The 25,672-nt window shown below is 45.5% G+C and overlaps 1 protein-coding gene across 4 annotated transcripts in view; it reads right to left on the reverse strand.

The window, feature by feature from the left end:
- Nucleotides 1-1,082: 1,082 nt before the first annotated feature.
- LOC138999661 (zinc finger protein 726-like) overlaps nt 1,083-25,672 on the reverse strand; it is a 28,034-nt gene continuing 3,444 nt past the window's right edge. For 3 of the 4 annotated variants that reach the window (XM_070401844.1, XM_070401845.1, XM_070401846.1), the window contains 5 exons: nt 13,242-13,350; nt 11,098-11,244; nt 7,609-7,735; nt 3,955-4,028; nt 1,083-2,640 (listed from right to left, as the gene is read on the reverse strand). In XM_070401844.1, coding sequence (XP_070257945.1) covers nt 1,147-2,640; nt 3,955-4,028; nt 7,609-7,735; nt 11,098-11,112 — 1,710 coding nt within the window. In that variant the 5' untranslated portion in view covers nt 11,113-11,244; nt 13,242-13,350 and the 3' untranslated portion in view covers nt 1,083-1,146. Of the gene's footprint in view, nt 2,641-3,954; nt 4,029-7,608; nt 7,736-11,097; nt 11,245-13,241; nt 13,351-14,680; nt 14,750-25,672 lie in introns of those variants that run through there. The other variant, XM_070401847.1, reaches the window with a different exon arrangement.

Genomic DNA, 25,672 nt, shown 5'->3' on the forward strand with positions numbered 1-25,672 from the left:
TCCACGCTCAACAACGTAGCTTCATAATGCAGGCAACCCCACTGCTGATCAAAGTTGCACACAGTACATTTATAGGTGTTCCCTCCACTATGAGTTCTCTTATTTTGAGTAAGACAACAAGGACAATTAAAAGTTGTGCCTCATTCTTCACATTTGTAAGGCTTTCCTTCACAATGATTTCTCTGATGTTAAATAATACTCCATTGACAAGAAAAGGATTAGCCTCACTCATTGCATTTGTAAGGTTTCTCTCCAGTATTAAACTCTCTGATGTACAGGAAGGAATACACATTGACTAAAGGTTTCCTCACAATTTTGTTTCCTCTTTCAAAATATATTTTGATTGATTTCAGAGAGGAAAAGAGAGTGCTTGAGAGAAATATGTATAAGGGGAAATCGTGGATCAGCTTGCTCCTACTGGCCCCACACTGGAGATCGAGTCCGCAACCAGGGCCTGTGCCCTGACCAGGAATTGCACCCTGACATTGTGGTGCGTGGTCAGAGGTAAGCCACCGAGTCATGCCAGCCAGTGCTTTCTCACATTTTATACAGTGTAAGGTTTCCTCCAGTATGAAATCTCTGATGTTTAGTAAATTTTGAGCTGTGGGTAAAGGCTCCAGCCCATTCTTTACATTTGTAAGGACTCTCTCTGTTAGGAAGTCTCTCAAGTACAGTAATACCTGAATGACTTTTCAAGGCTTTTTTACATTTTTCACATTCATTAGGCTTCTGTCCAGAGTGAATTCTGTGATGTTCAGTAAGTTCTCACTGCTGGTCAAGGACTCACGAAACTCTGCACATCTCTAAGACTTCTCTCAACTGTGAAATCTATGCTGTCTAGTATGGCAGAAACAGTAAATAAAATCTTTGTCGTACTTTCTATATTTAACAGGCTTCTCTCCAGTATGATGTCTCCGCTGTGCAGTAAAGTCTGAAGACCTACCAACAGATTTGCCACATACTCTGCATTTATAAGGCTTCTCTCCAGTGTAAACTCTCTGACGATAATTTACGTATGATGCTACACTGAAGGTTTTCCCACATTCTCTACATGTATGGTATAAGACTTCTGAGGACCTTCTAAAGGCCTTGCCACATACTGTATATTTACAAGGTTTTTCTCCAGTATGACCTCTGTTATGTGTACTAAGTTCTGAAAAGCATCTCTACTTTGCCATATTCTCCACATTTATAAAGCTTCTCTCCAGTATGAACTCTCTGATGCGTAGTAAGGTGTGAGGACCATCTATAGGCTTTGCCACATTCTCCACATTTATAAGGCTTCTCTCCAGTATGAACTCTCTGATGCTTAGTAAGTTCTGAGGATCTTCTAAAGGCTTTGCCACATATTCTGCATTTATAAGGCTTCTCTCCAGTATGAACTCTCTTATGCAGAGTAAGTTCTGAGGACCATATAAAGGCTTTCCCACATTCTCTACATTTATTAGGCTTCTCTCCAGTGTGAACTCTCTGATGCGTAGTAAGGTGTGAGTACCATCTATAGGTTTTACCACATTCTCCACATTTATAAGGCTTCTCTCCAGTATGAACTCTCTGATGCGTAGTAAGGTGTGAGGACCTTGTAAAGGCTTTGCCACATTCTCTACATTTATAAGGCTTCTCTCCAGTATGAACTCTCTTATGCGGAGTAAGTTCTGAGGACCATCTAAAGACTTTGCCACATTCTCCACATTTATAAGGCTTCTCTCCAGTATGAACTCTCTGATGTCTAGTAAGGTGTGAGGACCATCTAAAGGCTTTGCCACATTCTCTACATTCATAAGGCTTCTCTCCAGTATGAACTCTCTGATGTGTATTAAGATGTGAGGACCATCTAAAGGCTTTACCACATTCTCTACATTTATAAGGCTTCTCTCCAGTATGAACTCTCTGATGCTTCGTAAGGTCTGAGGAGCTGCCATAGGATTTGCCACAATCTCTACAGTCATAAGGTTTCTCTCCAGTGTGAATTCTCAGATGAATACTAAGGGTAGAGCACCGGTTAAAGTCTTTGTCACATTCTGAACATTTATAAGACTTTTCTCTGGTATAATTTCTATGATGTTGAGTACGTCCTGAGGACTGACAGAAGTCTTGCCCATCTTCTCTGAGTTTGTAAAATTTTGCAATAGTATGAATTCTTCCCTCATGTACAGTAAGAGAGGAATGACATTTAAAGGTTTTGCCACATGCTTTACATTTGTAAGGCTTCTCTCCAGTATGAACTTTCTGATTTAGAGTACAACCTGAACGCCAAGTAGATATTTTACCAGAATCTTTACATTTATAAGGTTTTTCTCCATTATGGAATTTTTTCATTTTATTTAGATTGAATATTTGACTGGAAAGTCTACCACAAGGATTCCATTTGTCAGCCTCCTCCCCTAAATGAATATTCTCTTGTTTTGTGTAATTTGAAGAATAATGAAAAGACTGGACACATTTACTTCCTTTGTGTGTCTTCTCCACAATGAGAATAACCTGATATACATTGTGATTGGACATTTGGTCAATGACTTTTCCACTTTTATAACAGTCCTCTGCCAGCTCCCTTCTCCATTGGTGATTAAGATATGACTCTTGCTTAAAGTTTTTCCAATGTTCAATCCATTGATAACTGCTCTCTCCATTATAGGTACTCTGGTGATAATGGGAGATAGAAAGGCCTTTAGTGACAGTTATAACTTCATTAAACTTGTACACTTGTTCCATAAGAACCATTATGTGATACTCATTAAACCAAGTGAGTTTTAGAGAAAAAGCTTTCCTAATTCATTAAAATTATACACAAAAAAATAAATACAAAACATTGTCAGAGAAAGAAAAATGAATCCCTGTTTAAAAGATTGCCAAATTGCTCAGCAAGATGGTCATAGTTCCATTCCCGGTGAAGGCACAAGACCTGGGTTCAGAATTGGTCCCCAGTATGAGGAATGCAGGAGGAAGCCAAGAAATGATTATCTCTCATCATTGATGTTTGCCTTTCTCTCTTTTGCTATGTTCCTATCTAAAATCAATAAAAATATATTTTTTAATAAAAAAATAATAAAATACCTAGCCTAATTGGCTCAGTGGATAAAGCATTGCCCTGAGTACTGAAGGGACCAGGTTCAATTTCAGTCAAGGGCACATGCTCAGGTTTTGAGTTTAATCCTCATAGGGGGCATGCAGGAGGCAGCTGATCAATGATTCTTTCTTATCATTGATGTTTCTCTCACTCTTTCCCTCTCACTACTTCTCTGAATTTAATAAAAATATATTTAAAAGTAATAATAAGCCCTGGCTGGTTTGATTCAGTGGATAGAGCATCAGCCTGCGGACTGGGGGATTCCCAGGTTCAATTCCAGTCAAGGGCATGTACCTTGGTTGCAAGCACATTCCCAGTAGGGAGTGTGCAGGAGGCAGCTAATCGATGTTTCTCTCTCATCGATGTTTCTAACTCTCTAGCCCTCTCCCTTCCTCTCTGTAAAAAATCAATAGAATATATATATATATATATATATATATATATATATATATATAAAATTAACAAGATTGCCAAATTGAGTACATTTAAATTTTATAGGTACATCATAAATCTCTACATTTTAGAAACGATTGCATGAAAATATAATCCCACCCTACATTTTAAGCAATTCAAAGGATTATTTACACTACAGACTATAATTCCTAGTTTTTCCTGATTTCCTTTCCAAGAATGCATAACAGTAAAAAGTTGTTTTCAACTTTCACCTTCAGAAACACATTGATCTGCCAATGGAACTGACTTTAATATGGGAGGTTTCCCAAAAGCATAATACACTTGACCTGTATAGGTAACAACAATTGTATTATGATAACTATTCCAGATTAGTTCTGTTTATATTAATTCCCTCTCTTCTCATCACACTCTTCCTCAATTTCCAAGGCTTTTATTCAGTGTACATTATCAAAGTGACACCTTTTATATCTTACCAGTATTATTTCAGGGAATAAATCTTGTATTCCGGGCTTTGGAATAAGGGCTGGGTCATCTTCAGATGACATACCTGAAAGAAAACAAATTTTCAGTTTGGACAATCAGGTGAGTGCACTTTGAAGTTACCAGCAACTATAGGCCAAATGACAGTTTTGAGAACTCGATTACCCAGTGAAGGATTCAACAAAGCTCAAGATAGGTACAATGAAGAAAACTCACATCAAAGAGGGACAAAGGGCTGCCTACATTTGCAAATGATACCGGCTCAAACCAATTGGCACACAATGTCAATATTATAAAAACACTCCCAATTCCCAGTTTCTTTGCTGGAGAGAGAGAGAGAGAGAGGTATGAGGGAAGTGTATCTTTAATGATCTCCCTGTTTTGAAGCCTCTTTAACAACAAGTGTCTGTTGTGTATGACATAGCGTGTGAACAGAATTGCAGTACATGGTGAGTGCCCTGTATTGGATGCTACAAATGAGAAATTGTTAGAGCACCACAAACACTGCAGTACAGAAGATGTATATGAAGCCTGAAAAGATACCGTGTGTCTGAGAAGGAAACAGAGAACATTTCCAACTGGGAAATTAAAGAGACAACTGAACCAAAAACAGAGATCCTGAATACAGTGGTGACCAAAGGAGAATTTGTTCCAGAGGTTATTATTTGTTTCTTCCTATAGAAAGCATGTTCAAAAGTGTGCTAATTTATAATTCAGGAATTTGAACAAAAGAAATCAAGTCTTGGGGGAAAAAAACACAGAAAAAGTGTACCATCAGGAAAACAAAATAAATATACTCAAACTGGCATGACATTAATGAAAATATATTAATTATCTCAAAAAGAATGGAAAATAAATATCTTAATGCTGTAAAGTAGAAAAAAATTGACAACTATATAATATCACGAAAATATTATTTAATCAAAATAAAAAGAAACCAAGATCACCTGAAATTGCTGCCTCACACAAGCACTTCAAAAATACAACTAAAGACAAAACAGACATCATCCAGAACCACAAGATGGCTGGCTGAGTGGAAATTCTACAACTAGAAGGAAAGAGAAAAGCACACTGAGACCCAGAGGAGGTACAGAAGTAAAGTGCAGAGGTACGGACGCACACGCGGAAAAGGCTGGCAACTGAGGATTCGGCTGTCTTTTTCAATCAGGAGGGAATCTCAAGCTCCCAACGGCCCTGGCTCCAGTTCTGGGCGAGTCTCTGGGGACCCAGACTCAACTGGCTTTCTCTCAGAGGTACTTGCAGTGATTACCGCGGGACACTGAGACCTGGGGCCTCTTAGGGCAAGACTGAGGAGCAGCCATAGCTGTTTGCTCCGTCCTGTTGATTCCCTGAGACCCCGCCCTGCCCAAGCTGTGTGCAGAGCCTTTTGCATATGAAAGGCTTGGCCCTTTGCAATCTAAAATTACCTAACAAACTGCAGCTGGGTCAGAGAGACCCAGAACATCAAAAAGAAGGCCCAAGGCCCCATAGCACCTTGCACTGCTTCACAGCTGGGCCTTATCTGGGCACCTCCAAATCCCAAACAAAAAAGAGCAATCTGCATATCTCTCCATAGCTCCTGCTGGGTAGCCTCAGGCAGAGGCTAAATTAGCACCTCCTTAGAGATCCAAGTGCCAGTGTACCCAGTGGTTAGAGTGGGATCATCCAGATTACAACTCCTCAGATCCATAAGGGACACACTCAGGGGGCAGACTCAGTGAGCACCAAATCCCACTGAAGCAAGTCTTGCCCCAGAAGGGTGCCTTCAGCACAGAAGTTCTCCCACTGCAGACACAGCTGATTCTCACAGCCAATTAGCCTGGAGGTCAATTCCTCCCAGTGATACCAACTACAAATCAAGGCTTAACTACAACAAGACTGTACACACAGCCCACAAGGGAGTGCACCAAGAGTGTCCACCTCAGGTCAGTGGGGAGGCTGAGCCACTGGGCCCTATAGGACACCTAGCACACAAAGCCACTCTATCAACACAGGGAAGCATAAAAAATGCAGAGACCAAGAAACAGGTCACAAATGACAGAAATGGAGGAAAGCAAACTATTGGATATAGAGCTCAAAACCACTGTTATAAGGTTTTTTAAGAATTTATTAGAAACCGCCGATAAATATAGTAAGACCCGCAATAAGTCTAGTGAGACCCTCGAGGATATGAAGACGGATCAACTAGAAATTAAGCATACACTGACTAAAATAAAGAATATTATACAGAGATCTAACAGCAGACTAAAGGATCGCAAGAATCAAGACAAAGATTTGAAGTACTAAGAAGTAAAAAACACCCAACCAAGAAAAGCAAAAAGAAAAAGAATCCAAAAATATGAAGATAGTGGAGACTCTGGGACAACTTCAAGTGTACAGTACCAACATCCCAATTACGGGTGCAGCCACTAACAAAACACTACGATTTTCTAATATTTACAAAAGGTACCAGGAAACCAGTGATTCCATATTGGGCGATTTATACAGAGAACACATATGGTCAGGGCACATATAAAAAAATCAATTAATACCGAGCTGAAGTTTCTATCTCTCTCTAACTCGCACTTCCTCCTGGAATTCAACAAATTCTTAAAAAAAAAAAAAGAAGGAAGAGAAACCAAGATGGCGGCATAGGTAAACACTGGAAATTGATGCCTCCCACAACAACTTCAAAAATACAACGAAAAGACAAAACGGACATCATCCAGAACTACAGGAAGGCTGGCTGAGTGGAAATTCTACAACTAGAAGGAAAGAGAAAAGCATACTGAGACTCAGAGGAGCTGCGGAAGTAAAGTGCAGAGGTACGGAGGCTCGAGCGCTCGCGCGGAAAGGGGATGGCACCTGAGGATGTGGCTGTCTTTTTGAATCGGGAGGGAGTCACAAGCTCCCAACTGCTCTGATCAACCAAAGGACTTATATGCAAGCATATAGGCCTAACCAATGGACACGGACAACGAGGGGGTGAGGGCATGAGCGGGGGGGGGGGGGGGGGGGGTGGGGGCGGGGGGAGGGGGTAACGTGGGGATAAGGACACATATGTAATATCTTAATAAATAAAAAATATAAAAAGAAAATGGAGTGTGAATTTTGATAGAGGCTTTCCCATTTCCAATCCAGGTTGTACTCTGGCCAGAAGACATGTTAGAATATTACAATATTCTAGAAAATGATTTTCTAAAATATTTTCTTATAGAACCTCAATAATTGTAGGCAACATGTAATGTGTGCAGACACTGAGTTCTTAATTCACATATATCACAAAGCCTTTCTTTTATACCCCAAGGACACCCAATTTGTTCCTTTTTTTTTTTAAATGTATTTTTTTTTATTGGTTTCAGAGGAAAAGGGAGAGGGAGAGAAAGAGAAACATCAATGATGAGATGAGAATCATTGATAGGCTATCTCCTGCATGCCCCCACTGGGGAGAGAGCCAACAACCCTGGCATTGGCCCTGACCAGAATCAAACCTAGAACCTTTCAGTCTGCAGACCTGTGCTGTATCTACTGAGCCAAACTAGCTAGAGCTCAATTTGTTCCTTGAGAGCAAGAATCTAGCACCGAAAGCAGAAGCCCCTAGAGATGTCAAAATAATAAAGGAAAACCCTGTGGGTAGAGGAGGAACTTGGGAAGGAAGTCATCCTCACCCAGGGAGGCCAGGTTGCTGCAGTTTTCTACCATCACATCCAGGTACAATTTCCGCTGAGCTGGGTCCAGGCATTCCCACTCCTCCTGAGAGAAATGTATGGCCACATCCCTGAAGGTCAAAGGTCCCTGAAAGAAAATAAATATTTACCAAGAGGTCACCAGAAGAGTTCATAATGTCACACAACATGAAAACAGTGTTAGAAGAGGTTGGGACCTATGGGAGTATCCTGAATTACCCAATAAGATCACTTTGCCCCAGTAACTTTCCTTGATATGATTTCAAACACTGAGAAATGAGGATGACATATGTCCACAAATCCTAGATATAGATTTACCTTTACAGGAAAATAAACTTTACAATTAAGGCAAAGCCCTAGCTAGTTTGTCTCAGTGGATAGTGTCAGACTGTGCACTTAAGAGTCGTGGGATTAATTCTTGTTGCAAGCTCAATCCCCAGTAGGGGATGTGCAGGAGGCAGCCGATCAATGATTTTCTCTCATCATGGATATGTCTCTCTCTCTCTCTACCTCTACCTTCATCTCTGAAATAGATAAAAATGTACTTGAGAAAATAAGAAAAAAGAATAGCTGAAATAGCCAAACCGGTTTGGCTCAGTGGATAGAGCGTCGGCCTGCGGACTGAAGGGTCCCAGGTTCGATTCCGGTCAAGGGCATGTACCTGGGTTGCAGGCACATCCCCAGTGGGAGATGTGCAGGAGGCAGCTGATCGATGTTTCTCTCTCATCGATGTTTCTGACTCTCTATCTCTCTCCCTTCCTCTCTGTAAAAAATCAATAAAATATATTTAAAAAAAAAAAAAAAAAGAATAGCTGAAATAATGTTAACAGTTTAAGCACAGAGACACACATTTTACAACTATGAAATCAAGGTGGTTTAGTGATTCTGTAAATCTTATGAATCTATTTGTGTGTGATCCCCATTGTGTTTTATAAACAAACTAGTGGCCCGGTGCATGAAATTCGTGCACATTAAAAGGGAATTAATCAGAGGAAATATTTTAATATTGCTATTTGCCCTTTTTCTATAATAGAAATTTCTGGCTGGCCCCAACCCCATTGGGCAACACCAAGACCCGTCTGGCCCCACCCCAGTCCTGCCTGGTGGGACACCCAGCCTCCCATCCCGGTGCTGGGGCGGGGTCCACGGCCTCAGGTGGATCCCCCAACCTCCCCATGCAGAGCTGGAGAGATCGGGACCCGCCTCCACAGCTCCACACTCACGATGTGATGGATTGTGACAGCATGAGGGCATCATAGCGTGATGGCATGAGGGTGTAAAGACCATTTGCATATTAGCTCTTTATTATATAGGATAAGGAGAGAAACATAAGGATACAAAACAAGTTAAACCTACTTTCTTTTTTGTGGTTGTAAATCCTCATGTGGGGAGATTTTTTCCATTGAGTTTTAGAGAGCGGAAGGCAGGGAGGTAGAGGGATGAAAAGGAGAGAGAGAGAGAGAGAGAGAGAGAGAGAGAGAGAGAGAGAGAGAGAATGTGAAAGAGACACAAAGATACATGGACTGGCTGCCTACCACAGATTCCCAGGAACTACTTGCCCTGGACCAAGAATCGAAACCTCCACCACTAATCCACAGGACTCTGGGGGAACTAATATTTATTATCAGTACAATTCTTTCAAAATTTTTATGTATCATTAGTCAAGAGCTATTTTGTAGACATTTAATGAAATTGAACATACATTCATAATATCATTATTGGAAACTTTCTAGAAAATACAAAAAGTGATAATATAGGTTATGTCCATGATGGGAGTATAGAATATAACGAAAATTTAAAGAATCAAGGCCTGATTAGTTAAAGCTCCCATGAAAAAGCCAATGATCTGTAGGAAAGAAAAGTAAGTCTTTGATTTTCCAAAGGAAATGCAAACTAAGAAGTGGGACATTTCCAGATGTGAAGTGATGGTCTCTGCACAAATTTCATTAAATCGCTACTACAGCCTTGTTCCTGAGAAAGGGAGACTATTAACTCTGCAGTTAGGGAAGCACCTCTGCCATGTGAACATCAGGTGGACTGAGACAATGGGCATCGGGTGACTGAGGCACACAGAAAGTCAGGTCACCACTGCTGTGACATTACTGCCAAAAATACCTCAATAAAGAAGGAATTATGTGGAAATGATCACAAATAAACATTAATTTTTGCAAGTGTCAATCCACAGGTACCTCTCATGTTCTGTAAGCTAGTAGAATATTTTTTTAAAATATATTTTATTGATTTTTTACAGAGAGGAAGGGAGAGAGATAGAGAGCCAGAAACATCGATGAGAGAGAAACATCGATCAGCTGCCTCCTGCACTTCTCCCACTGGAGATGTGCCTGCAACCCAGGCACATGCCTCTGACCGGAATCTAACCCGGGACCCTTCAGTCCGCAGGCCGAAGCTCTATCCACTGAGCCAAACCAGTTTCAGCACTAATAGAATATTTACCTACCAAGTCTTTTGTACTAATCTAGTGAGCAAGTCTCTTCTATTTACTATTTACTCTTCTTTCAGAACTTGCTGAGCTATCCTGAGCAGTAAAATGGACATTTTCTTACCTCTGATCAAGAGATGATGCTGTAGCCACTTGAACCTAAAACCTGCCTTTCCCTTCTCCAAGACACAAGAGCCTCTGACCCCATCCCAACAGGGATGTTATATATGGCTGCCTTCCCAGGTGGATCTGTCACAAAAGGGATGTTCTGAGTAGTTGAAAGTCATTAATTAAAGGAGGGAATGATTCCTGACCTTGGGGAGGCTGCATAAAATGAAGGCAGAGAAGGCTCTGGGAAAATGGAGAGAAGTATAGCCGGGCCAGTGTGGTTCACAGGTATAGAGTGTTAACCTATGAACCAGGAGGGCAGGTTTCCATTCCTGGTCAGGGGACACGCAAGGTTTCAGACTCCATCCCCAGTGGGGGGTGTGCAGGAGGCAGCTGATCAATGATTCTCTCTGCTCATTGATGTTTTTACCTCTCTCTCTCTCCCTCTCCTTCTCATTCTGAAATCAATAAAAACATACATTAAAAAAGAGGGAAATATAGAAACTGCTGACACTGACTATCATAAGAAAAAAAGAAAGAAAGAAGGAAAGGAAAACAACTTGGAACAGAAAGAACATCAGAAGTAGAGAAATATGGAGAGGAAGGCGCCCCAGAGAGACCAAGGGGAGCTGCGAGGGAGAGGGGTTCTGGTGAACAGAAGTGGGGGCAAGAAAGGGAGAGGCACTTCAGACAAAGAGACTGGTTCAAGGAGAATTGGGGGAGCAGGTGCAGGAAAAGAAAGGGGGGTTTAGGAATGATGGAGTAGAGGGAGAAGCACCACTGAGTCATCCAGCTGTGGGGAAACGGACAGAGTGTAAAAGGGGCAGCAGAGTAGACACAGGGGTGGGAAGGGAAAGAGACATGTATCAACAGATGTTCAAGGAAAAGCAAACATAGTCACTGACACAAGACACATATTTTACCTGAGAAGCAGCCATTTAGTCCTGGTCCTGGTCCGGATCTGGGTTGTTTCCTCAGGTGACAATGTGTTGAGGAGTCACAGAATGTGCCTTCAAAAGAGTCCCCACAGCCTGTTATTCAGCTCATCTCACACAAACAGTCAGAAGGACCTGGAAATGAGGAAAAGGTCAGCCCCTCCTGTCCTGTGTCACAGGAGACAGTCAGGAGAAATGAGCTTCTATATCAGTGATTCCCAAAGTGGGCGCTACCACCCCCTGGTGGGCGTTGCAGTGATCCAGGGGGGGCGGTGATGGCCAAAGGTGCATTTGGGGGCGATGAGTAACTGCTATTAAAATTTTTAAAAAATTAATTTCCAGGGGCTGAGTAATATTTTTTCTGGAAAGGGGGCGGTAGGCCAAATAAGTTTGGGAACCACTGTTCTACATGGAGACCACACTGGGAGGTGCTTTTTTCTGTCTTCATGTGTCAAACACTTCGAGAAACTCCTACAGAAATGAGAACACGTGCTGCTCCGCTAAATCCCCAAACCCAGGAAAGCACCTGTTACCTCCCTTGAAAAAGCCTGCCCTCAGACCCATGGCATGGCATCTTTTACTAGTTCCCTTCTGGGATCTGCAAGGCTCACCCAGAGCAGTTTTCCGTAGCCCTGGGTAGCAGACATCACACCCAGCAGCCCTGAGACCTCTGGGTAGTGGAACGGGTTGAAGCAGGAACTTGTACACGTGCAGGTTTCCCAGGCAGATTTCCTTCCTCCTTTCCCAGGGAATTACAGAGAATAGATCTTCATGCTAAAGCCTTTGGGAAAAGTCAGCTATTGAAATATGCTCATCAAATGACTTCACCATGAATAGAGGAGGGTCTATGTGGGAACCAATTTCTAGTTCAATCCAGTCCATCCTTCAATATTTCCAGAGAATGGACAAGAAGGACTTAGGGGAACGTCTCCTTTATGGTTCATGGACAATAAATCAACAAATCACACATAAAGGGAAGGAAAGAGGAGCTGAACATTAGACCAACTCAAAAAACTAGCTTCTGACTGTGAATATCATTGACATCCTTACCAAGTGCATGCTGAGATCGCCTCGTATTACTAAGTGCCAATAGATGTCTCGAGGTGTAATAAACAGTAGAAAGGATGCAGGGCTCAGAATCTGAACTACACGTAATGCATTTAAAACCAAAAACAATTACGTTGTTTCTTTTAATGTAATGATTTCTAGGTTTAAAGTTTTGAAAAGGGAGAGACTGCCTTATATTAACAATGATAAGAAGTGCTTGTGAGATGTAACCAATGCTGATTTCAGAACTTAATGACTATTTACATGAATTGAATATCAGAGATAGAAAATTCAAATCCCTGGGAAAGAAAAAAAGATCCAGTGCTTCTAATATTCCTTTATGAAACATCAGACTCAGTCATCTCTTTTCCCAGGTCACCTCCTTCTTGCATTCCCAGGAAATAACAAGGGGCCCATCAGGGACAAACCAGTCTCTCCCTCTGTGTGATTAAGGTTGCAAAGGGTAGCAAATAATTATAAAATATTCATAAGCTTTATAAATTGGAGATCTGTAATTCTTATTCAAATCCGTTTAAACAATTCACTTGTTAAATTAAACATATAAGCCACAAGCCGATATATCACAACCTAACCATCCACATCCCATCAGCTCACCTCTGACCCAGATCAGGGTTCCCCTCCTTCCCACTACTATGTATTTCTGTCTATGGATCTGTTTTTGTTCCCTGTTCCTTTTCTCTCCAATGCTGTCTTTTCCTATGTTTTTGGTTTTTGTTTTAATAAATATTTTATTGATTTCAGAGAGGAAGGGAGAGGGAGAGATAGAAACATTAATGATGAGAGAGACTCCTTGATTGGCTGCTTCCTGCAAGCCCCCTGGGGGGGACTAAGCCAAAAAACCAGACCAGGAATGGAACTGTCACCTCCTGGTTCATAGGGCCACCTGCAACCACTGAACCACGCTGACTGAACTTTTCCTATGTTCTGTCTCCCCACCCCCTGCTCTTTCCCCCCTTTTCTCTATTTCTGTCCTTACTCCTGCACCATGGAACTCCTGAAACCTATTTCACCTTCAGTTGTTCTTTCTCCCTGGTCTTTCTGATTACTCCCATCTACGTACACACCTGGGTCTTTCTCTTCCCACTTTTGTGTCCTTTCTGCTGCCGGTTACAGTCTGTCTTGTTCCCCACAGTTGGCTGACTCAGTGCTGCTTCTCCCTCTCCTCTGTCATCCCTACAATTTAAAAAAACATAAAGAAACTTCACGAGTATTCACAGCAGTTTCGGTAACTGAGAAGAGTAATAAAGACAGGTTAAGCAAGTAAGAAAAAATACCTCAAATAATGTTAACATTGTATGTAGAGTCAGACACATCTATGAGAACTATCTACAATAATAAAAGTGTAATATTCAAATCGACTGAATGACAGAACAGCAGGACTCTAGATGACCACACTATGATACACGCTGGTGCCAGGTGAGCCAATGCAGGTGCGATGTGATTGGTCACAGGCCTGGCTATCGCCCCATTAATCGCCCTACAGTAGGAGGCCCAGGCCACTGGCCAGTGGGGCAAACGATCAGCTGGGTGGGCTCTACGTTCGCCCGAAAGAGGAAGGCCCAGGCCACTGCTGGCTGTGACGGATGGGCAGGGTCTACCTCTTTGGAGCGATTGATCCTGGGGCACCCAGACTGTGAGAGACCGCAGGCCTGGCTGAGAAACAACCCCCCCCCCCCGCCCCCCGCCCAGGTGTACGAATTTTGTCCATTGGGCCTCTAGTGTACAATATAAAAGAGATAGAAAACAGAACTGTCATGTCAATGAACTCAAGATTATTTTGTGATTCCATAAATTTCATGAATCTATTTGTGAATGATACCCTTTGAGTATTATAAACAAAATATGGTGAGGAATTGACATAATGATAGAAAACAAATTATACCTATTATTTCTTAGGCACTCATTTATGGGAAAACTAGTGGCCTGGTGCACAGAACTGTGAACGGGGTGGGGGAGTAGGGGTGTCCCTGACTCCAGCCTGCACCCTCTCCAATCTGGGACCCCTCAGGGGATGTTCGACTGCTGGTTTAGGCCCAATTCCCTCTCGCAATCCAGGATTGCTGGCTCCTGACCCCTCACCTGTCTGCCTGCCTAATCGCTACTATGCACTCTACCTGCTGGCCCTGCTCAACCCCAAATGCCCCTGCCCCCTCTGGCCTGATCACCCCCAACTACCCTCCTTTCCTGGCCTGATCGCCCTTAATCGCCTCTGCCCCAGCTCTGCCACCATGGCTTTGTCTGGAAGGACGTCCGGAAGGTCTCCCAGTCTAATTAGAATATTACCCTTTTATTAGTATAGATTTCAGTATATCATTAGTGGAGAGCTACAATCATAGAAGTTTTTTAAAAATTTATTTTATTGAATTTTTACAGAAAGGAAGGGAGAGGGATAGAGATTTAGAAACATCGATGAGAGAGAAACATCAATCAGCTGCCTCCTGGACACTCCCTACTGGGTATGTGCCCACAACCAAGGTACATGCCCTTGACTGTGGGAGCATACCTGTAGATGCCGCAGCAAACTGCTGGTTCCGGGTGCGTGGCCACTGTGACCTCTGAATGTCCCTCTCAGGTACGTTGGCAATTGCTGGGGAAATGGAACCAACTATGGTCCAGGGTAGTCTGGGAAACGGGGCAAGTTTATAATAGTCTAGGAAACGGGGCAAGTTAATATTAGTAGTCGGGGCAACGGGGCAAGTTGATATTAATAGCTAGGGCAACGGGGCAAGTTGATTAATAATACCTTGGTAACGGGGCAAAAATTGACTAATGATGTTTTATGTAATTCACTTGTTTTAGTAACCGCACTTAGCAACAATGATTGATTGTATAACTTTGAAGGAAATAAATAGGTTAGAACGGCGACCAAAAGGTGCCGTTGGCCATTCACCTGCATGTTGTGTAGGTGTCCTATTTTCCTTTCCACAGCTGGTGCCCCGTGTGAGGAATCCAGTGCCGCTTGCCAAGGGGAGCAGCGTAGGTCCGTGGAAAGACAGGGGAGTTTGATCGAATCCGAAAGAGCTTGGGTGAGTAGCCTTCACGATAAAAGCATGGGGAATTCCATGATTAAGGATAAACAGCTTTTTTAAAAAGCTTATCCAGCAGTTGCTTCGGGCGACTGGCTGTGTGTGATTTATTGACTCTTATAGAGCAAATTCATTATCACTGTCCGTGGTTCCCGGAGAAAGGCACGCTGGACGTGGAGGTGTGGAACCGTGTGGCAGTACATTAAGGAGAGAGCAGGAGAGAGGCAGTGCGATGGGAGGTTCTGTTTTAGGAACCTGGGCTTACATTACCACTGCTTTGCGGCCCTTGCAGCCAACTCAGGCGCCTATTACAGCAGCCTTGGTGTCAGAAGAAGAACTGGGAAAGGCAGATGAGGAAGGGGCGGATAAGGAAAGGCGTCAGATAATGACGGACCCTCTGGCTCCGCCGGATTCTAAAAATCTTTCCCCTGGAGATGAGATTATTCCCCCTTGCCAGGAGGCTGGGCGGTTGGTGAGCTCCTCCAGGCGGAATGGCGAGATGACAATGCCCTCCGGCTTCCCACTGCCGCCGCCTCAGGACGACTGCATAGCGGCCAGGCTGCCGCTGTTGCGCCCCCCCCCCCCCCCCCCCCCCCCCCGCCCCGTCTGTATCACTCTCGCTGGCGCTGTCCACCATAGCCCCAACGGCTTGGGGAAGGAGGAGGAGCCGGAGGCTGCGGCGAAAGCTGGGCTGCGAAGGAGTGGGCGCAGGGCGAGCGCGAAAAAGCGCCAAGTTGAGTGCCTAACACCAGGGCGCAGACGCAGAGTGGCCAGAAGGCAATGTTAACCTTTTAGAGCAGCGATTCCCAAAGTGGGCGCTACCGCCCCCTGGTGGGCGCTGCAGCGATCCAGGGGGGCGGTGATGGCCACAGGTGCATTTGTTTTAACTTTTTTTGTATTACCTTTCTATTCTGAGTTCAATAAATAGTTTCATAATTTCAAACCTCAATGTTTCTAATTTACACCTTTCTTTACTATATTTTATGAAAAAGGTAGAAACATTAATACATATATCTTTCTGTTTAATTGCTATTAAAATTTTTAAAAAATTAATTTCCAGGGGGCGCTGAGTAATATTTTTTTCTGAAAAGGGGGCGGTAGGCCAAATAAGTTTGGGAACCACTGTTTCAGAGTTATTTCTTTTACTCCTTTAGAGAATGCAATGACTGTTTTTACTAATAGATCAGGAAATACTGGTATAGCTGGGATTTGCTGGAGTAAGCATAGAAGCTAGAAGAAATTGACTGCTAAGAAATATTCCAACACCCAGCGAGCTGAGATAAAAGCTTTAATTTTAGCTTTACAACATTTCCCCAATTCTTCACTCATATTACTAGCATCCCCTATGATCCCACTCGTCAGGGTATTACAAAACGTGCCCATTCTACCTTGAAGGTTATATTGTTAAAACAAAAAAGGGGGAGTAGAGGGATGATGCCTAGAGATAGGCTAAATAGGGCACTGTATTTTTAAAATTTTTTATATCAGCAGCATGGGGAAATGGCTACTAAAAAACACTTAGTTCCTCAAGAACATAAGCCTAATCCTAAAGTAATGTACCGGGATCAGGAATCCTCCTTTTGGAAAGGCCTGGTGGAGTTGCTAACTTGGTGAAGAGGGTATGCTTGTGTTTGCAGACCCCAACAACCAGAGTTTGTGATCGGATCTCTGAGGAAGAGGATAGAAGCCATAAACCTTCAGGACGCGATCCAGCGGAGGGGTGGTCGGCAGATGGAGATAGCTCCTCCTATTACCTGGGGCTCTTTGAAGAGGCTGGATGCGGAAGCTCAAAGCATTCACTAGGAACTCTTCCTGGGGGTTGATTTTGGCTTTGATTGCCTTGACTGGACTTTGGCCAGTGACTTCGGCTGAGGTTCACTGGACTCATATGATTAATCCACCAACCTTCACTCTGCAGACTTGGAATGATCCTGATCCGCCTTGGACTACTGATGACTCGGACTATATTCAACGGACTTGGGTGAGGCCTAATGGACATTTGGGGGACTCTCGTTTTCAAGCATTGTTTAACCAGACCCTCACCCGGAATGTACCCACTGCTCCTCTGTATATTCCTTAATAGCTTTTATTATGTCTACTATGGTAATTATCTCTTCTGCTGTAGCATCAGGATTTGCCTTGGAGACCTCTATCCTTACAGCCCAACAAGTGGATAGTAGGTTACACAACCTGACCTCTAACTGGGAAACAGGTAGCCATTGATCAGCAGATTATGGCCAGGCTAGAAGCTCTGGAGGCTACTGTGTTGTGGATTGGTCAGCGTCAGCGGGCCATAGTCAGACAGCAGCAATTAACCTGTGATGCACAGTTTACCCGAATTTGTGTTACTAACTTCATTTATGCCAATGAATCTTGGAGTGATGAGCAACAAGCTCTCCTAGAAGTTTTTTTTATATATATATTTTATTGATTTTTTACAGAGAGGAAGGGAGAGAGATAGAGAGTTAGAAACATCGATGAGAGAGAAACATCAGTCAGCTGCCTCATGCACATCTCCCACCGGGGATGTGCCCACAACCCAGGTACATGCCCTTGACCGGAATCGAACCTGAGACCTTTCAGTCCGCAGGCCGACGCTCAATCCACTGAGCCAAACCGGTTTCGGCTCTCCTAGAAGTTTTTAATAGTAATCTTTCTCAGGATATTGGATCCTTAGAGAAGCAAGTGCACACTGAATTGGCAGGATTAATAACCGTTTCCCGAGAACAAGTGTGGGCAGACCTGTTGGGTCGCCTGCAATGGCACCCAAAGACCTGGTTCTCTTCCATTATTCCCAGTTCCTGGATCCCTGCAATACTAGTGGCTATCTTGCTACTGTTTTTAATCTTTTTTAAGAGAGGTTGACTACAAAGGGGGGATATGTGGGAGCGTACCTGTAGATGCCGCAGCAAACTGCTGGTTCCGGGTGCGTGGCCACTGTGACCTCTGAATGTCCCTCTCAGGTATGTTGGCAGTTGCTGGGGAAATGGAACCAACTATGGTCCAGGGTAGTCTGGGAAACGGGGCAAGTTTATAATAGTCTAGGAAACGGGGCAAGTTAATATTAGTAGTCGGGGCAACGGGGCAAGTTGATATTAATAGCTAGGGCAACGGGGCACGTTGATTAATAATACCTTGGTAACGGGGCAAAAATTGACTAATGATGTTTTATGTAATTCACTTGTTTTAGTAACCGCACTTAGCAACAATGATTGATTGTATAACTTTGAAGGAAATAAATAGGTTAGAACGGCGACTGAAACGTGCCGTTGGCCATTCACCTGCATGTTGTGTTGGAGTCTTACTTTCCTTTCCACACTTGACTGGAATCGAACCTGGGACCCTGGAATCCGCAGGCTGACACTCTGTCCACTGAGCCAAACTGGTTAGGGCTACAATCATAGAAATTTAGCTGAATTGAAGATACATTAATATGATTCTTGTAAACATTCCAGAATATTCAAAAAGTGATCACGGACAGTATGTCCATGACATGAATATAGAATATAATGAATATTTACAGGAACACGGCCTGATTGGTTAAAGCTCCTATGTCAAAAATCAAATATCTGTAGGAAAGAAAAGTAAGGCGTCTATTATTCAAAGCAAATAGAAACTAAGAAGTGGGGCCTTTCTAGATGCCGTGTGATGGACTTTGAACATCTCTCCACAAATCCCTACTAAACCCTTCCTACTGAGAAAGGGAGACTATCAACTCTGCAGTGAGGGGAGCGCCTCTGCCACGTGAACCTCACATGAACTGAAACGATGGGCATCAGGTGACAGAGGCACAGGATAGGACAGGTCATCACTACTGACATTACTGGCAAAAATACATCAATAAAAAAATAATTGTGTGAAAATGATCACAAATAAACATTAATTTTTGCAAGTGTGAATCCACATGTACCTCTCATGTTCTATAGGCTACTGGCACATTTCAATACCAAGTTTTCTGTACTAACCCAGTGAGCGCGTCTCTTCTATTTACCCTGCTTTTCAGAACTTTCTGAGCTATTCTGAGCACTAAGATGTGCATCATCTTTTGTTTTTAATATATTTTTTTTATCCGTTTCAAAGAGGAAGGGAGAAGGGGAGATAGAAACATAAATGATGAGAGGATCATTGATTGGCTGCTTCCTGCATGCCCCCTACTGGGGAGCGAGCCTGCAATCCGATCATGTGCCCTTGAACACAATCAAACCAGGGACCTTCGAGTCTGCAGTCCAACGCTCTATCCATTGAGCCAAAACAGCTAGGGCATATGTGCATCTTCTTCCCCTGATCTAGAGCTGATGCTGCAGCCACTGGAACCTAACACCTACACTTGCCTTCTTCACTGATACCTGAGCCTCTGACCCATCCCAGTAGGGATGTTAGACATGACTGCCCTGCAAGTTTGATCTCTCACAAAAAAGATGTTTTGAGTACTTGAAAGTCACTAATTAAAGGTAGGAATGCTTCCTGACCTGGGGAGTCTGCATGAAATGAAGGAGAGCATTATAGCCCGGCCAGTGTGGCTGAGAGGTAGATGGCTGACCTATGGACCAGGAGGGCAGGGTTGGATTCCTGGTCAAGACACATTGCGGGATTCACACTGGACCCCTAGTGTGGGGTGTGCAGGAGGCAGCTGATCAATGATTCTCTCTCCTGATTGATGTTTCTCTGTCTCCCTCTCCTTTCCATTGTGAAATCAATAAAAATATATTTTTAAAAAGAGGGAGAAAAAAATTACGAAAAACAAGGGACAGAGAAATAAAGAAAATGTTAAAATTGACTATGGTCCCGATCAGGGCCTCGGATGTTTTCTCAGGAGACAATACAATGAGGAGCCACAGAATGTGCCTTCAAAGAAGCCATCACAGCCTGTTAATCAGCTAACCTCACACTCACAGTCAGAAGGACCTAGAAATGAGGAAAAGGCCACCCCTCCTGTCCTTGGTCACAGGACAGAGTGAGGAACAGTGAGCTCCTACATGGAGACCACACTGTGAGTTTGGGTGTGTGTCTTCATGTGTCTCTCCTCCCAAAGACATCCACAAACTCCTACAGAAATGAGAATGTGAGCTGCTGTCCTGACCCCCCAAACCAAACAGAGCACCCCCTTACCTCCCCTGAACAAAGCCTGCTCCCCTCTCTCACAAAGGCATCCTGCACCCCTCCTGCTATCCCTGTCCTCACCTTCCATCACCTGGAGGCCCTCAGAAACCAAGGATGCCCCACCCAGAGCAGCTGTCCAACTCTATGGGGGAGAGTGTCCCTGAGGGCATTTCTTTAAGCTCCTCAGGGGATCTGAGAAGACCCAGGGGATTTATCTAAGGATGTTTTTAAAAAATAAATTAAGTGTCAGACACAGAAAAAGTAAATCCATGGAAGCAGCACACACACACAGACACAAAACACCACAGCAACAAAACTAAGGCTTCTAATATTCCATGAAAAGGCATCAGGTGGTGACAAACCCAGGTCACCTCCTCGTTGGCATCCAAGGAATGACACATGAGAAACAGACAAGTCTCTCCCCTCTGAGTGAATAAGAGTTGCAATTGGAAGCAAATTATTATAAAACTAGATACCTGGTGCATGAAATCTGTGCCCGGGGGGAGGGGAGGGTCCCTAAGCCTGACCTGTACCTTCTCCAATCCGGGCCTAAACGGGCAGTCTGACATCCCTCTCGCAATCCAGGACCTCTGGCTCCTAACTGAACACCTGCATGCCTGCCTTAACCACTGTCCTAACCTGCCTGATGCCCCTAACTGCCCTTCCCTGCCGGTCTGATCCCCCTAACTGCCCTCCCCGGCCAGGCTGATCCCCCTAAATGTCCTCCCCTGCTGGCCCAGTCACCCCCAACTGAACTCCCCCGATGGCCTGGTCACCCGTAACTACCCTCCCCTGATGGCCTCGTTGAGCTTAACTGCCCTCCCCTGCCAGCATGATCCCCCTAAATGCCCTCCCTACTGACCTGATTCACCTAAATACCCTCCCTGGCCAGCCTGATTCCCTTAACTGCCCTCCCCTGCAGTCCTGGATCCCCCCAAGTGCCCTCCCTCCCCGGAAGGCCCAGTCACCCCAAACTGCCATCCCCTGCAATCCTGGTTCCCCCCAAATGCTCTCCCTCCCAGGAAGGCCCGGTCACCCCCAACTGCCCTCCCCTGCCAGTCTTGTTGACTCTAACTGCCCTCCCCGGCCAGCCTGGTGGCCCCTAACTGCCCTCCCCTGACGGCCTGGTCGCCCCTAACAGCCTCTGCCAAAACCCCCACCAGGGTGGCTTTGTCCAGAAGGACATCTGGATGGTTGTCCAAAGGATATCCAGTCTAATTAGCATATAAACCTTTCATTAGTATAGATAAACCAGCCGTCAGACATCCCTCTTGTAATCTGGGACCTCTGGCTCCTAACTGAACACCTGCCTGCCCTAACCATTGTGCTTACCTGCCTGATCCTCCTAGTGCCCTCCCCTGCTGGCCTGATCCCCCTAAATGCCCTCCCCTGCTTTCCTTTTCAACCTAATGGCCCTCCCCTGCTGGCCTGATTCCCCCATCTTCCCTGATCGCCCCTAACTGCTCTCTGCTGCGGGCGGGTTCACCCCTAACTGCCCTCCCTGACCTGCCTGATTCCCCTAACTGTCCTTCCCTGCTGGCCTGGTTGTCCCTAAATGCTCTCCCCTATCTGCCCGGTCACCCCTAACTGCCCTCCCCTGATGGCCTGGTCGCCCATAACAGCTTTTGCCAAGGCCCCCGCCACAGTAGATTTGTCCAGAAGGACGTCCAGATGATTGTCCAAAAGATGTCTAATCTAATTAGCATATTAACCTTTTATTAGTATAGATAAACTGGCAGTTGGATAGCCCTCTTGCAATCAGTGACCTCTGGCTCCTAACTGCAAACCTGCCTGCCTACCCTAACCACATTGCTTACCTGCCTGATGCCCCTAACTACCCTCTCCTGGGGCTTGATTCCCCTAATTGCCCTCCCCCGCCAGCCTGATCCCTGTATATGTCCTCCCTTGTCTGCCTTGTCGCCCCTAACTGCCATCCTAACTGCCCTCTCCTGCCGGCCTGGTTGTCCCTAACTGCCCTCCCCTGTTGGTCTGGTGGTCCCAAACAGCCTCTGCCAAGGCCCCTGCCACAGTGGCTTTGTCCGGAAGGACGTCCGAATTGTTATCCAAAAGATGTCCAGTCTAATTAGCATATCAAGCTTTTATTAGTATAGATAAATGGGCAGTCGGACACTCCTCTCACAATACGGGACCTCTGGCTCCTAACAGCTCACTTGCCTGCCTGCCCTAACCACTGTGCCTACCTTCCTGATTCCACCAACTGCCCTCCCCTGCCAGCCTGGTTGCCCCTAATTTCCCTCACATGCTGGCCTGTTCCCCATAACTGCCCTCCCCAGCTGGCCTGGTCACCCCTAACTGCCCTCCCCAGCCCTCCTGACCACCTAAATGTCCTCACCTGTCAGCCTTGTTGCTCCTAACTGCCATTCCCTGCCACCCTGGTCATCCTAATTGCCCTCCCCTGCTGGCCTGGTCGCACTCAACTGCGCTCCCCTGCTGGCCTGATCCTCACAATTGCCCTCCCCAGCCGGCCTCGTTGTCCTTAACTGTCTTCCCCTGCCAGCCTGGTCACCCCTAACTGCCCTCTCCTGATGGCCTCGTCACCCCTAACAGCCTCTGCCAAGGCCCCCGCCATCGTGGCTTTGTCCAGAAGAATGTCAGGATGGCTGTCTGGAAGATGTGCAGTCTAAATAGCACATTACCCTATTATTAGTACAGATAAACCAGCATTCGGACATCCCACTCGTAATCCAGGACCTCTGGCTCTTAACTCCTCACCTGCCTCCCTGCCCTAACCACTCTGCCTGCCTGCCTGATCCCCCTAGCTGCCCTTGCCTGCCGGTCTGATCACCCTAACTGCCCTCCCTTGCCTGCCTGATCCCCCCAACTACCCTCCCCTGATGGCCTGGTCACCCTTAAACGCCTCTGCCTCCGCCACAATAGCTTTGTCCGGAAGGACATGCAAATGGTTGTCTGGAAGATGTCCAGTGTAATTACCATATTACACTTTTATTACAACAGATAAATGGGCAGTTGGACATCCATCTCGCAATCCCGGACCTCTGGCTTCTAACTGTTCATCTGCCTGCCCTAACCACTCTGCCTATCTGCCTGATCCTCTTAACTGCCCTCTCCGCCACCCTGATCCCCTTAAATGCCCTCCCCTGCCGGACTGGCCACCCTTAATGGCCCTCCCCTACTGGACTGTATTCCCCTAACCACCTATGCCTCGGCCCCCACCACTGTGGCTTTGTCCAGAAGGATGTCGATGGTTGTCTGGAAGATGTCTGCTCTAATCAGCATATTACCCTTTTATTAGTATAAATAAATCAGCAGTCGGACATCCCTCTCACAATCCAAGACTCTGACTCCTAACCGCTCACAAGCCTGTCTACCCTAACCACTCTACCTACCTGCCTGCCTGATCCCCGTAACTGCCCTCCCCTGAATGATCTAACTGCCCTCCCCTGCCAGCCTGCTTGCCCCTAACTGCCCTCCCCTACTGGACTGATCCCCCTAACTGCCCTCCCCGGCTGGCCTGGTCCCCGTAAATGACCTCCCTGCTGGCCTGATCCGCCTAAATTCCCACCTCTTCCGGCCTGATCCCTATAAATGCCCTCTCCTACCAGCCTAGTCAACCCTAACTGCCCTCCCCTGCTGGCTTGGTTGCCCCGAACTGCCCTCCCCTGCCAGCCTGGTTGCCCCTAACTCCCCTCTCCTGCAGGCCTCATCCCCCTAAATTCCCTCCCCTGCTGGTCTGATCCACCTAAATGCCCACCCCTGCCAGCCTGACCCCCATTACTGCACTCCCCTGCCAGCCTTGTTGACTCTAACTGCCCTCCCCTGCTGGCCTGGTCACCCTAAATGCCCTCCCCTTTCAGCCTAGTGGCCCCTAACTGCCCTCCCCTGCCAGCCTGGTGGCCCCTAACTGCCCTCCCCTGCCAGCCTGGTCGCCCCTAACTGCCCTTCCCTGCCAGTATGTTTACTCTATAACTGCCCTCCCCTGCCATATGTTTACTCTAACTGCCCTCCCCTGCCAGCCTGGTTGCCCCAAACCACCTTTGCATAGTCCCCTGTCACTGTGGCTTTGGACAGAAGGATGTCTGGATGGTTGTCCGGAAGGTATCTGGTCGAATTAGCATATTACCCTTTTATTAGTATAGGTAAACCGGGAGTTGGACATCCTCTTGCAATCTGGGACCTCTGGCTCCTAACTCCTTACCTGCCTGCCTGATTCCAACTGTTCTCCCCTACTGGCTTGGTCGCCCCTAACTGCCCTCCTCTGCCAGCCTGGTTGCTTGTAACCGCCTCTGCCTCAGCCCCTGCCACCATGACTTTTTCCAATAAGACGTCCAGCCCTAATCGGTTTGGCCCAGTGGATAGAGCGTCGGCCTGTGGACTGAAGGGTCCCAGGTTCAATTCTGGTCAAGGGCATGTACCTTCCTTGCGGGCACATCGCCAGTAGGAGGTGTGCAGGAGGCAGCTGATTGATGTTTTTCTCATCAATGTTTCTAACTCTCTGTCCCTCTTCCTTCCTCTCTGTAAAAAATGAATAAAATATATTTAAAAAAAACAAAAAGACATCCAGATGATCTTCCAGAAGATGTCAGGTCTAATTAGCATATTACCCTTTTAATTAGGATAGATTCCCAAGCCTTATAAACTGGAGATTTATAAGTCTGATTCAATCTGTATAACAAAAAAAAATCAGCTGTTAAATATATGAAGCCATGCTTAGGTGGCACAATCACTGGTTTCGATTGGACTTATGAACCAGGAGGTTATGGTTAGATTCCCAGTCAGGGCTTATGCCAAGGTTTCAGGTTTGATCCCCTGTGAGGAGCCTGCAGGAGGCAGGTAATCAATGATTGTGTCTCCTCATTGATGTTTCTCTCTCTCTCTCTCTCTCTCTCTCTCCCCCTCTCCCTTTCCCTGTGAATTTGATATCGATAAAAAATATACTTTAAAATTTATATCTACATATACTTATATGTGTGTGTGCCACAAGCTGATATATCACAACTGAACCATCCACATCCCATCAGCTCACCCCTCACACTACTATGTATTTCTGTCTGTGGATCTGTCTCCTGCTCCCTTTCTCTCCACTGTGGTCCTTTCCTGTGTCCCCCCCTCCCCTGCTCTCTCTCCCCTTTTCTGTCTGTCCTACACCTGGACCATGAAACTCCTGAAACCTCCTTCCCTTCAGGGGCTCTTTCTCCTGGTCTCTGAGGCTCCATCTCCACACACGTCTGCGTCTTCCCCTCCCCACGCCCGCGGCCCCTCTGCTGCCTGTTCCCGTCTGTCCCGCTCCCACAGCTGCTGACTCAGGGCTGCTCCCTCTGCTCCCTCATCCCTGAGCCCCCCTTTCTGTCCTGCACTCGCTCCCCAACTCTTCTCTGAACCCGTGTCTC

This window comes from Myotis yumanensis, unplaced genomic scaffold (assembly GCF_028538775.1).
Source record: "Myotis yumanensis isolate MYYU_CA2020_CCGP unplaced genomic scaffold, mMyoYum1.0.hap1 SCAF_23, whole genome shotgun sequence".
Taxonomy (NCBI): domain Eukaryota; kingdom Metazoa; phylum Chordata; class Mammalia; order Chiroptera; family Vespertilionidae; genus Myotis; species Myotis yumanensis.